Genomic DNA, 13287 nt, shown 5'->3' on the forward strand with positions numbered 1-13287 from the left:
AGACAAGGAAAAGCTCGAAGTAATCAAACGAAAACGGAAAGGACAAGGTAACTTTGTGCAAAAATGGTACTCCAACCAAAGTTTGGCAACCAAAATTGGCCATTGGCTAATGACACTCTCACTGAGCAAAGGAAAGCCCTTTGGATATCAAGACATGATCCCACGTACGTTGCCTCGACCTCATTAAGAGTATTGGCAATGGTCCATGAGGTCCAGCTTTCTGTCACTGTCCAAAAAACATCCCTTGTATGATAAGTTGCTTCTAGAAGAAGATATACACGTGGCTAGCATGCTAGGAGTAGGAAGTATGGTTCTTGATGTTAGTGCATATGTATTGCGCCTCACTCAAGACCCTGCAATCCTAGATCTCTATGCTTCCCATCAATACAACCCTGACTTCTTCAGTTGGTTTCATCCAAGTCTACATGACACGAACCCTAAACTGTCTCTTGTTTCTACACTAGAGTCACTCAAATAACCTCTTGAGCAAGAGGAAAATGGCTCTAAACACAACACCTGCACTGATAAGAAGCAATGGAGGCATGTTCCAATGGGTAAGGAATGCCAATGAAATCGGATGAGGGGCTAAACGGAGGGGAACTAGCTGAAGAGCTAGGCTCTCCAAAAAGAGAGGCAATTGTACCCTCACAACCTAGCGAGTCTATTCAATAGGCTCTAGCTATGTCCCATGAGGATACACTAGAGAAAGAGAAGGATGAGGCCCAACCAAGCACATCAATAGCGATGGCGGTTGACCTAGTTTAGGGTCGTGAGTCTTTAAAGGATACACCTTAAGTGCCCAAGAAAAAGAGGAGAAAACAACGAAAACATCAGCAGTTGCAAGTGGCTGTAGACACCAAGAAGATTAAGACCAAGAGTGCTGAAGAGTTGAGGAGTAAAGCATCAAACCCACCCACGAATGAGCCCATTGCCATCTCTCCTAACAATGGTGAAACCTCAAACACATTCGTGTGTTCTGATAAATCAAAGCAACCATTACCATCAACGGTTGCTTGCAACGCTCAATCCACTAACAACAGAACTTACATTGACTAATCAAGAGTGGATACAACACTGTCATAATAGGTTGGCAAAACTATATCAGTCACATCCGAGGGAAACCATGACACAATAGCAGCAAAGGCTCGGGAGGAGAAACATGAAAACCCTGAGGACATAAGCAATCCTAGCATTGACCAATCCTGCTCATCTAGGCTTGAACCCCCAGCTATGCTAAAACCTATGGAAACTCCTAGAACCTTGCATGAGATAGCAACCGAGTAAGCTCTCATTGAACATAGAAGTGTCACAGAGTGCTTGATTGAGTTGGATGCTAAACTCAAATTATTCACATGTGTCTACGTCCTTGCGGACATGGGCACATTCCCTAGGGAGCAACTTGAGGAATATTTGTCATATCCACTATCTTGGGAAGAGCAATAATATCTTAACGAGCACTATGACAAGCTTCTACATGAACGCATGCGACTCATCTTTGACAAGGAATCCGATAAAGTACGCTTAACTGTGACATTCAAGAAGTGATTTGCCAACCAAATCTCTTAGAGATAGAACAACTAAAGTGAAAATCAAAGGGTCGATGTCAATTTGAAAAACGTTGGTTTGAAAACTGTGCTATAATGGTCGAACTTGGAGCCCATATTACGATAGTCTCAGAGGAGCGATTGGCCAATTGGCAGTCTCAAAGAGACTCGACCTATGTGGCGCCAACTTCCTTTCGAGTGTACTGACTATCGTTTGGGGTATGAACTTAGCTGGAACTAGCCAAGAGAACTCTCTGATTGATGAAATTCTCACTGAGAAGGTGCTACATGTTGCAAGTAGACTCGGACAAGGTACCATGCTACTCGATGTTGCAAAATATCAGTTGTTATTGAGTAGGTTGCCACAAGTGCTAGATGTGTGTGCCACACTCCAGTACAATCCTGAGTTCTACAATTGGTTTTTATTCTCACAAAGTGACATGGATTTATAAACGTGTATATAAATAAACAATATGTTTTGTGACTGTGTATAGATAATACCAAAAAAACAAAACAAAGTTAGCACACACACAAGCAATGATAATCAAGTGTAGGTGACATGCATTGAAGTCAACAATATGGGATTCAAATAACTGATGTCTTTTTGAGCTGCACATGTTCATTTTGATTGAAGCATATGACTTGCATGTACTCTCACGAGTTGTCAAGTGGATACATGACGACACAGATCTCTGTATACGAAAGTATTTAATGTCCAAGTCACCACAAGACCACCAACCCCACAAAGAGCCATTACAGAAATACCAAGAACAAAGAGCCATGCCAGAAGCCCCGTTGCTAGAAGAGAAAATCACCCCTGCAGAAAGCACACATTGCAACATAGTAATTGGCTACTCTCTCTTTCTTGGCCAAACTCTACACCCGGCTCAATGCAGTTGTTTGCTACCTCAATTGTAACGATGTCTCACATGTTACAAAGAGGTTTGCAAAATCTCATGTGTATCTCTCCATCTCAACAACTATTCCTCTAGTATCAAGGCTAGTAACATAATCATCTTTGTAATATCCATTTTTCACAGCCTTTGGATCTTGACATTTCCCAATCCAAATGAAAGGTTGATAGCCTCAACATATTGCAATGGTTGTATTCATTTTATCCCAAAAAAAGAGAAAAAAGAAAGAAAAAAGAAAAGAAAAGCAAAGAAAAAAAGCACCCACGATCATAGCACAACACTAGGGATCCTCAAATTAGGTATTCTAGTGACCTTGGTCGCGGCTGGCTCTGTCCCTAATCCCCTAGCCCTTTTACACATCCCCCACAATTGTTCAGGGCACATCAAGGGCATGACATACCTAGGGAGCTCGTCTCACCTATGGTTAGACCTATCACCGTGAACCATTTGCATAATTCTTTTTTGCACTTCATCTCAGTGCCATCGCAATCAATAGTGGTGAGCAAGGTACAAAAGACCATGGAAAGTACATCGTACTCTTCAAACACTATAAGTAGCAACCAGCTACCAAAGCTAAGGTGTCAATGAGCTCAATTATGCTACATCGTGTTGTCAAAATCACAAATGATGTCTCAATAAGCCTTCGAGTGTACTTCTTCACAACATCAACAAAATTTTCCACCCCATTGAACCCTTGCTTCATCCACACATTGCTACGAGGAACTAGACCAACAGTCTTCTAACTACGTAATATCTAAGTATGTACGTACACTCATATAATATTTGCACCACAATCTATACACAATTTGGGTCCTCAAGTGTAGGACATTTCACTCAACTTGCCTAGAGTTGACCTGTCTCCCAAACTAATCAAACTATGTCTTATGCACGATAAGAAGACTAGCACTAACCCCTGGGGAGAGACCATATGAGAGATTTTCAATTACAAGTACTGAAGACTCGACTCCAACGAAAGTATTGTCAGCTCTTCATTAACACTCAACTCTGAATTTTATCCAGTATCATCATGCAAGTCCATCAAAGAATCGTCACGCGCAGAATCCCCAGAACATCAACACTTATGCCGCCAAAGCCATAAGCGAAACTCCCAACAAAAAAACAGCCCTATCACCAAAACCAATCCGACCAACAACGTGCCCCCAACAATGACCTTCATCTGCTCCACCACCAAAACTCCTTTAAGGCAAACCACAATAGTTCCTTCCACCCCATGCCTTTAGTGCATGCCAAAGCTTGCTACTTACGACGGTGAGTGCCATGGGACATGCACTCGTCTAAGAGGGGGCATGTTAACCCTCAAACGAACAAGGTGAAAAATCCAAAAAATCTAAAGCAGAAGACAGGACCAAGGCAAAAGTGGAACAGAAGACGAAGGCGAGCCAAGAAAAATCTAGAAACGCAAGAAGTGCAATAAGTCCTAAATCAAGGAGAGAGGCGCACAATAAAAAACACAAGTCAATACTTTTGTAAAAGAGCGCAAGGCGCACCATGATTTATTTTAAGAGCGCCGGGCTCTCACCTGTGCAAACTATAAAGGTAGATGGGCGGTAGGAAGGAAGCTATGAAGATAAGAGGACAATGGGAAAAAGGACTTAGGCCACGGCCGGCGGCCGACGGCCATGTAAAAAAGGAGATAAGGAGATGACTAATCAAAAGGGATTTATGGTTTTTTATATAAAGTTGAAAAGTGAATGAGAAGCTCATCCTTGTGTGTGGCCAAAAGTAGCTCTCCTCCTCTTCTTCTTCTTGCTTGCTTGAGCTTGTGCTTGAGAGAGGGAGTGTGAGAGGATGAGGGAGTGAGTGTGTGAGGGTGAGGGACCGTGGTAGAGAAGCTCTTCATCTTCTCCTCTCTTCTTCTCTTCTCTTCTCTTCTCTTCTCTTGCTTGCAAGGCAATGGAGCTTGGAGCGTGGAGCTTGAGGATCGTGATTGAAGCTTGCACTTGGATCGTGGAGCTACTGGAGTGCTCTGGAGAGGAGGCAATTTGATCGGGCATGGAGGTAAGCTCACTACAATCGTAGAGAGAGAGCACATCAGCTATGTGAGAGGTAGCCATTAGTGCTCGACATGAAACACTTGAAACAATAAGCGGTCCATGGGTCTTGGCAGTGCTCGCCTCTACACACAAGAAAGCCATTGCCTAAGTGGGTAATTGAGCTCTTAGATGGTAAGGATCTACTAGTAATTGAAGAAATTCAAGATGGGCCATGTTGATCCAAGAGTATAGAGGAGCAAAGGAGAGTTCAAGCACATTTGGTCAACTATGCATTAATGTAGAGTTGGATAAAGTATAAGGACCTAGTAATCTTGAAGAGGCTATGGAAGATACAAAGTGGATACAAGCTGTGCAAATGGAAAATGATTCCATCTTGCATAATTACACTCGCGACCTTGTGAATCATCCAAATAATCACAAAAGGTAATTAGCACCAAGTGGGTCTACACAACTAAGTATGAGGCCAATGGATCATTGGATAATAAGACACAACTTGTAGCGAAGGGATTTGTACATATACAAGGTTTGATTACAAATTTACATTTTCTCCTGCATCCTGATTAACTCTACTATCCATACCATTATAGCCCTTATTGCACAACATGGATAGTTGGTGATAAAAATGGATGTTAAATTAGCCTTCTTGATCAGATATCTCAAGGAGGAAGTGCATGTGGAATAACCATCTAGTTTTTTGGCTGCAAGTGCTTAAAACAAAGTTTATAGACTCCACAAGGCACTATTTAGGCTAAAACAAGCCAAACTTTGCAAGGTATTACATGTGCAACAACTAGTTGGTTTTGTAGCTCTAGGTGCTAAGGACAAGTTTGTAGACTCCACAAGGCACAGTATAGGTTGAAACGAGTCCCATGGGCTTGGAATGGGGTTGCATTGATAGATACTTGTTGAGTATTGGTGCTATGAGAATTCTTTTTTATGTTAGTTTGTATGTGTTCAAGGAGAGTGGTAGGCACATGCTCGTTGCAATATATGTGGATGGTGTTACTCTTAATGGAAATCACGATGAGGAGATTTCTCAAACAAGGAAGGCTCTATGTAGTGAGTTTGAGATGACAAATCTTAGACTTATGCACTCTTGTTTGGGGATTGAAGTTTGGCAAGAACCAGACATCTAAAGTCAACCTAAAGCTTTCAAAAGAAGATGTATTGACATTTGTCGATAGTGAGCTTTCTAGAAAATGTATGGGAGGGCTTCTTTACTTGTGTAATACATGTCCAAACATTAATGAAGCTATAGGTGTTTTAAGCAGGTTCTCTAATTAGTCAAAAGGAACTCATTTGAGGCAAGTAAAATGTGTTCTAAGGTGTATTGCAAGTACATTGGAATATAGTATCTCATCCACTAAAGGTTATGAGAGCACCTTAAATATTTGGATTTGGATTATTTTCATACCAATGACAATTGTGCAAACATTTTCACCAAAGCTCTTGGAAGGAGTACCTTGGACTGACACCTACATTAGCTTGGTATTGGACTAAAGGAGTAGTTCACCTTTGGGGTGAATATTGAAATGGGGAGGGGGTGGATGTTGGAGATCAATGCTCTAACCCTTCCCTAGCCTAAACACCCATTATTCTAAATACCATGTGTAATTTATAGACCTACTAGACGCATGCTCAAAACAACATGCATGCATCAGTGTGTGACTTGTTTTCATTGCTATAGTCACTCTTTTTTGTATATATAGCCTTTACTCTCGTGTGTTTTGTGTGTGCTATTGAAGCTTCGTAATAGAAGCACACACTAGGGAAGCATTAGATATCTATTGTACTCATCTGCAATAATAAAAGTTTTTGATTCTCCATGTTGTCAATTCATCACTTGCATACAAAATTCATGTACTCTACTATGTCCTATTTTCTTACATTGTTAATCAATAAAGTCTATGATCCTAAATAGTGGTCTAAACTTGTCTCTAAAGAGACAATGGAAACAACCTTGAATCTCATAGTATGCTAAGTAACATCAAATGTAGTGTTCCTTTGCATTCGGCTCTAGCTGGCATATTTGACAGATGTGCTCCTTTGGTGGTATGGATTTATATCTACTAGTCTCAATCTCAACGAGAGAGAGAGAGAGAGAGAGAGAGAGAGAGAGAGAGAGAGAGAGAGAGAGAGAGAGAGAGAGAGAGAGAGAGAGAGAGAGAGAGAGAGAGAGAGAGAGAGAGAGAGAGAGAGAGAGAGAGAGAGAGAGAGAGAACACAATAGGCTGAACAAGAACAACATGGCATTGATGCAACTTGAACAAGAACAATAGGTGATTGATGTTCATGATACTTGTGGAGATAGTCGCACAAAGAACCAGGTTGGCAAGTGATTGATGATTACAACTTAGAACCATAGCATGTCAATGTCAATACTTAGGCAGTATTGTGAGAAGGAGAGAAGGAGGACTAGGTCCTGAAGCATAATCATATCACCATTGGCATGAAGTAGCCTTGCCATGGTAGGGTAGTGCAGGATTCCCAAAATCACTTCAGAATGAGACAATGCATGCCCCATTAACACATGTACTCTTTTAGCCAGTTTCACCGTGGCCAATAACAAAAACACACATTCTCCTCATAGTCATTAGGGAAAGTGTGATTTCATTGCTTGTATTAGAAACGAAAGGTGCCATGTCAAAAAGTGCTAATCGTGGGATGGTGTGCACATACCATGGTTGGTCATGTATGCACCATATTAAGTGGCAGAATTTGCCATTATTAGGAAAAATTCTAGTCCAACCATATATTGTACAACTCTCCGAGTTTGTTGCACATCCCACAATGACCATGTTTAAAAGTGGTCATTGTGGGATGGTGTGCACATAACATGGTTGGTCATGTGCGCACCATATTAAGTGGCAGAATTTGCTAATATGAGAAAAAAAATCTGTCCAACCATATATTGTACAACACTTTTAGTTTGTTGCACAATGCCCCATTCGTATGGGCAAAGTGTAACTAGTGTTACATCACAATAAAGAGAGAAATACTAATGTAGACGCTCATGTGAAGATGCTCATTCGGGCCCACCACAATTCAGGGCGGGCATGGCTAGTCACCCAAAAACAATTTCCATGCGGATAACCAATGGGATGGCTACCTTTATGTGGAAAGATTGGAATTTGGTAGTCCTAAACCTGTGTCATCAAATAAACCCGAAGTAGCGGGTAAGGCGACCGGACACGCAAAAGTAGATCGGCCGACAGGGAGCCTTAAAGGTTCAATGCCCGCCGCGCTCTTGTCACGGTGTAGAGAGAGGGAGGGGAGAAGGGGAGAAAATTTTACGCGCTAGGAACGATCCTATATAAGATGTGAGAGTTAGTTTTATGGACTGTAAGGCAGACGGCAGCTTTGCAAGAGCGATGGAGCTGGATTACAGGGAGAAGCACATTCTTGCTCCTATGGTTAGAGTGGTAAGCAGGCTTACCTTCGTTTTCAACAAGTCTGTATGCCCTCTCAGACCGAACTTGGAAACATTTGCCGAATTCCTTTGTCAGAAATCGAGCATAAACTGTTTGAGTTTCCTGTTACAGTCGAAAATGCTAGCTATGACGATGCCTCTCTCATCAGATGATCGGCTATGGTGGCAAACCCTCTCTCACGGCATGCACAGGCTTCTCTGTTTCTGGAGTTTCCAGCTGATATCACGGTTTTCATGGCTTGCCACACTTAGATGATCACGGTTTAGCGAATGCCGAATACCAGAAATAGACGCGTAGTGTAAAGCCAAATACCAGGACACTCTTTCACTATTCTGCGTCTTCAACGGGGACTTGTCAAGAGTTTTGCTTGTTTGTCTCACCCTTCACGTGCCTGATATACGTTTCCAGCTTGACGAGCAATGAAGGAAAGAAGAACAGGTCGTCTGAGAGTGCACATTGCAAAGCCTGGGGAAGCTGGATTGAATCACTTGAGTTTGGCAAGGGTGGGAATGTACAAACTGCTTTCACTGCAAGGGCTGGGCTCATTCCCTGGGCTAGCAAGGGAATATCAGAGCCTACCTAGGTTTTCATGTCAATGCCATGTTGTCATCTTGAATGACTGCATAGTCTTTGACATTGGCACGTGTGACTAAATTGTTTCCCTTGAGACCTGCTCCCCTATGGCGATGTTTCCATCTGCGCCACTGCATGTGCCCTTTAGTCATTGTTTTGTTGTCTTCATTTGATTACCACTACCTTGTTGTTTGGACTTATGTGCTTGCTGGCTTTTATGTCTTTTCTTACTTAAATGGGTTGTTTGCCATCATGATCATCTCCTGCATGCTGCGTCTGACCTCTTTGTTGCATCCTCCAAAGCGCATCTTGTGTGTCACGGTCTTGTAAAAACAACACTCTCTTGTTGATTCTTAACTCACAATGCATGCTGTCATCCTATCTAGAAAGCTCCGAAGCATGCACTTTGTTATGGTGAAAGAAAAATGAGAAAAATAAACTCTTACACTCTAACTCTCAACCTACAGTGATGGAGAGGAGAAACTCAAAACGCAAATGGAGGGACAACAACTCTCTATATATCCACTCCATCCTGTGAGGAGGCACAAAAAGTCAAGCATCCTCTTGGGCACCAATTGTCCAATCACCTTTATAGTATAAAGGTTGGATGTGATCAATTGTGCACCTACAATCAAAGTTTCATAGATGGTGAGCTCAGAAGGGTCTCACCAAGATTAGCCAATAGGTCAAGGGTTGAGAATTGGGAAGCGTTTGGCAGTTGAGCTCATGGTTCGATGGGGACAAACAAGATACATTTCCATTTGTCATGGTTCAGAGGTGACTTAGGATTGCATCCTCCTCATGTTTTCTTCTATTTTTGTGTGTGTATGGTTTTTGAGGAAATGAAATCCTAAGAGATCCAAACTAATGGCACAATGGGTGTGAATCCTGGGGTTACTAGAGTGCACATAGTGTATCAAACATGACTAACAAAAGAATGCTTAAAGATTGGAATGAAATGATAATGCACTAAATGATTGAACGAGCTCAGTGAGCAAACTTTAAGTACCTAAGGGTTGATAAAATGGATGCTCAAGGGGGAGGGTTGTCCAACAGCCACTATCTCTAAATTGAGTGGGCCAAACGAGTATGTTGTATTGTGACGGATCCCAAAGAAGCTCCCTGGATGATGGAGGCTGTTGAGGCTGAAGCATAGCAGTGAACATGGTTGTCTGGGGAGTCCCCATGATTGTGGATGCAAAATGTCATTGTTGGATTGCAAAACAAAGGTGTAGAGGATGATGACCAGCAGTAGGGCAGCTTGATAACGATGAGGACAAGTAGTAGATGATGACAATCAACATCATTAGTAGTTGTCCTTGATGAAGATGGCTGGCAGAAGGGTGCTGATGTGGGCTGAACAAAAATTTGACAAGGAAAGTGATGACAAGAAGGATAAAAAACCTAACACGGCAATGTTCCCTTTTTATAGAACTTTTTGAGCAAATTTTCTAGTGAAATCTTGAAGAATCTTGTCTTTAGGGTTTATCTTTAGGCCATGATGACCCAAGAATCAGTCTTCTACAATGCCACCGCATAAGGGACTCAACATGGTGAGGCCATCCATTGTAGTGGATCCATCATTGATGACCAATAACACAACCACTAATGTGGCCAATATCAGCATGTGAATGCGGCCACTAATACGGCCAATATCACTAATGTGGTGGGGCAATTTGATGTGGTAGGGTCATCCAACATATAGGGTCCACTGTTGATGAACAATAACACAGGCACTAATGCAGCTCATGACTCTTTAGGCTATGAGAGGGTGATGGAGGTGGTGCAGGTAAGCCTAATCCATATTTACGTGTGGTGGATCCTATGGAGAGATAGGAGGGTTTGTAGGGAGGAACTCAAAGTGTGCATGGCAAACACGGAGACAAAGAACTCAGAAACTCAAAGAATGAAAATAATGAATCATATACAATGATGATACAATGGAGCTTTAGGGTTCTGTCTTGTAGATTAGGACCGAGGTGAGTGGAGATGAGTTGATGATGTTGAACAAGGCACAAAGATGATAGCACTTTCTTGACTAACCAGACGATAGTGCTTGTGAAGGGAGCAAAACGTAGACTTTAGGCGGATAGGTGTCGATGATGAAGATGAAAAGCTGCTTTGGATGAAGGCATCTGTAATGTGATGATGTGGGTAGTTGCAAATGATAGATGCCAACTCCAAAAGATATAATACTAATGAAAAGATCTCCTAAAATGCACTTGGCATTACACACGTACACATGCACATACATCAAGTAAGTGATAGAATATGTGGATCACACGTGCAATCACCAATAGGTTGCTGTGGGCAGCAAGTTGTGATCAATAGAGCAGTTCCTGTGAGTAGGAGGTCATGGTGGTAGTTGATTTGAGGCTAGTGACAGCAAAAGGGAAAAAAACGTCCAACATTAATAATGTTGATGATGTGGCAATTAGTAAGTTGATTCGAAATGAATGCATGATTGTGAAACATCATAAAAGCAAAGGCTTGGCGGTTGTAGAATGCTTCATCGTGGTGCGGGTTGTGATTAGCAATGCATCTTCTTTACACCTTTTGTTTGCGCCTACTTTGAGGACCAATGAGAGAAGTTTAGTTGGTGATTTGGAGGGTTTGTGAGTTCATTGATTTGGAATGTATATGCCAAAATGCAACTGAAGACAGATTGAGGACATTGTGTGGTGTAGAAGAGCTATCCTAGATTGGATGGTGAGGTGGTTTGAGGAATTGAAGTGAAGAGTGCCAGCTTGGGCTGATACTTGTACTTATTTCTATCAACTGTTGTTATTAGATCTGAGGATCTCTTCTACCTTTCTTGGGTTCTCTCATCTTTTGGTGAGTTGTGCAATTAGGATTGTGAGTCCTATAATTGGTATTAGAGCCAACTCTTAAAGATGGGCTAGGAGTAGAGGATTCCAAAAAGTTTGCTGCATCTCTATAACAAGTTGTGGGAATTTGCTTTTTCGAACATGGATGCTTTGTACAAAGGTGCTTGGTACACAAACCTCGCAATGAAAGTGAAGGCGGTGAGAGTTAGAATATTATGGAGCAATGAAAGCAAAAAGATAGAGCTGTTGTAAAACACAAAGAACTCAACAAAAGGACAAGAAGTCAAGAACTTAGTAATGAACTTAGGAAACGGAATCCATACACCAAACCACGAGTGTGTACAAAGACACAGGCTGTGGACAACCGGTAAAGTGGACTTAGCTCCCTCTTATCAGGAAGATGCATTATGCATATACAAGAAGAATATGAAATGGAGGAGAGGCAGCCAATAAATAGGCTGAAGTAAGAGATCCAAATAATCAAGTCGGCTAGCATAATTAAATGCTAGAAATACAAGTTGGCCAACATTAAATGTGTGGCACCTTAGAAAAATGAAATGCATTCAAATTGTGAGCTTGTACTGATTTCTACATTTCTTACACTCTCTCTTAGATCATGGGTGATAAGTACAATAAAGTATAAAATGATAAAAGACCAACCATAGTATACATACAATAATGAAAATTAGAAAGGACCATGGATACATAAGCAGTGGGTGATTAAGCTGTCAGAAGTGGAGCAGCGGTGAAAGCATAAACATGTGCTGAAATAAACTGCTGAAACACAAGACAAAGAGAAAAGAAAGAACACGATACAGATGAGAACTCAGATGTATGCACGGGAAATGAAATCCATATATCTGAACACGAGACAGTCGCATACAACAGTGAGTCACTGGCTGCGTGGGCACTGGCACTGGCTCCTCTCTCCACAGAGTCTGCAGATGGTGAAGATGAAGTGTCTAACTGAGGAGGAGCCACTGAGTATATATAGGCTGAAAAAGTGGGGAGCAACAATGCTGGTCGGACAGCATTAAAGCTGGCCGACTAGTGCATAAAAATGCCCCACTGGCATAAAATGCCACACTAGAAAAATACCTAAAATACCTAATAAAAATGCCCAGCCCAGATCAAACTCAGACTCACACATGAGCTGACAAATACTCTGCTAACACCCTCTCTCAGATCATGAGTGATCTGATACAATACAATAGTACAATGAATAGGGATCAGAAACTATACAACTTAGATCCACCAAGTAGAACCATGGATACCCAAGCAGTGGGTGATCAAGCCACCACCAAGGTGCCTCGGAGAGAACCTGATGTCGATGTCGATCATACCAAACACTTGAAAATAGAGAAGATCATAGCATGTCACTGTGTCCATCACCAATGTCTCGCAGGAGCATACAAGACCATCCTGTCAAAAACGCCCCTGAACATAGGTGACCATGAATTCCCCGCCTTTGGCCAGACCGCCAAAGTGTCCCCTCAGGTGAGCTCCAGACGAAAGCCTCCCGCTCTCTGTCAGATAACCAGCTCAGCATGAACCTGGATGTCAATCCCAGCTCCAGGATTTGATTCCGCCAGACTGAAGTCGATGCGTCAGGGACGTCCCTCTCTGGAACCTGTGCACCTGTATAAAAATATAGATGAGGCGCGGCTGCCCCATCTGAACACCCGCTCACACTCCCTCTCTGGCACAAGAGAGTCGTGAGGGATGACCTCATCACCACCACTAGAAAGCAGCCGAGGAAGGGGCCACCAAGCCCTTCCCGCGATCCGAAGAAGAGGATCCCTTCCGCCCCTTGGACTTCACCTTGGTCGGAGGATCGGAGTCGGAGTCTGATGAAGGAGAGGACTCATCGGTAGAGTCAGCATCCCGCTTCGTCTTCTGCTCCTTCTTCCTGGAAGCCGCTAACTTCTTGCAGTCCTTCCGCAAATGTCCCTTCTTGCCACAGTGGTAACACTGGGCCTTCGA

The 13287-nt window shown here is 42.4% G+C and overlaps 1 protein-coding gene across 1 annotated transcript in view; it reads left to right on the forward strand.

Moving 5' to 3' along the window:
• Positions 1-7714: 7714 nt before the first annotated feature.
• The window catches only part of LOC148039182 (Aldolase-type TIM barrel family protein), a 190556-nt gene continuing 184983 nt past the window's right edge, over positions 7715-13287 (forward strand). The window contains exon 1 of the mRNA XM_087675085.1: positions 7715-7894. Coding sequence (XP_087531211.1) covers positions 7808-7894 — 87 coding nt within the window. The 5' untranslated portion in view covers positions 7715-7807. The remainder of the gene's footprint in view (positions 7895-13287) is intronic.

The sequence above is a fragment of the Lygodium microphyllum genome, chromosome 3 (assembly GCF_053477565.2).
Source record: "Lygodium microphyllum isolate KBCC chromosome 3, Lygodium_microphyllum_v1.1.10, whole genome shotgun sequence".
Classification (NCBI taxonomy): domain Eukaryota; kingdom Viridiplantae; phylum Streptophyta; class Polypodiopsida; order Schizaeales; family Lygodiaceae; genus Lygodium; species Lygodium microphyllum.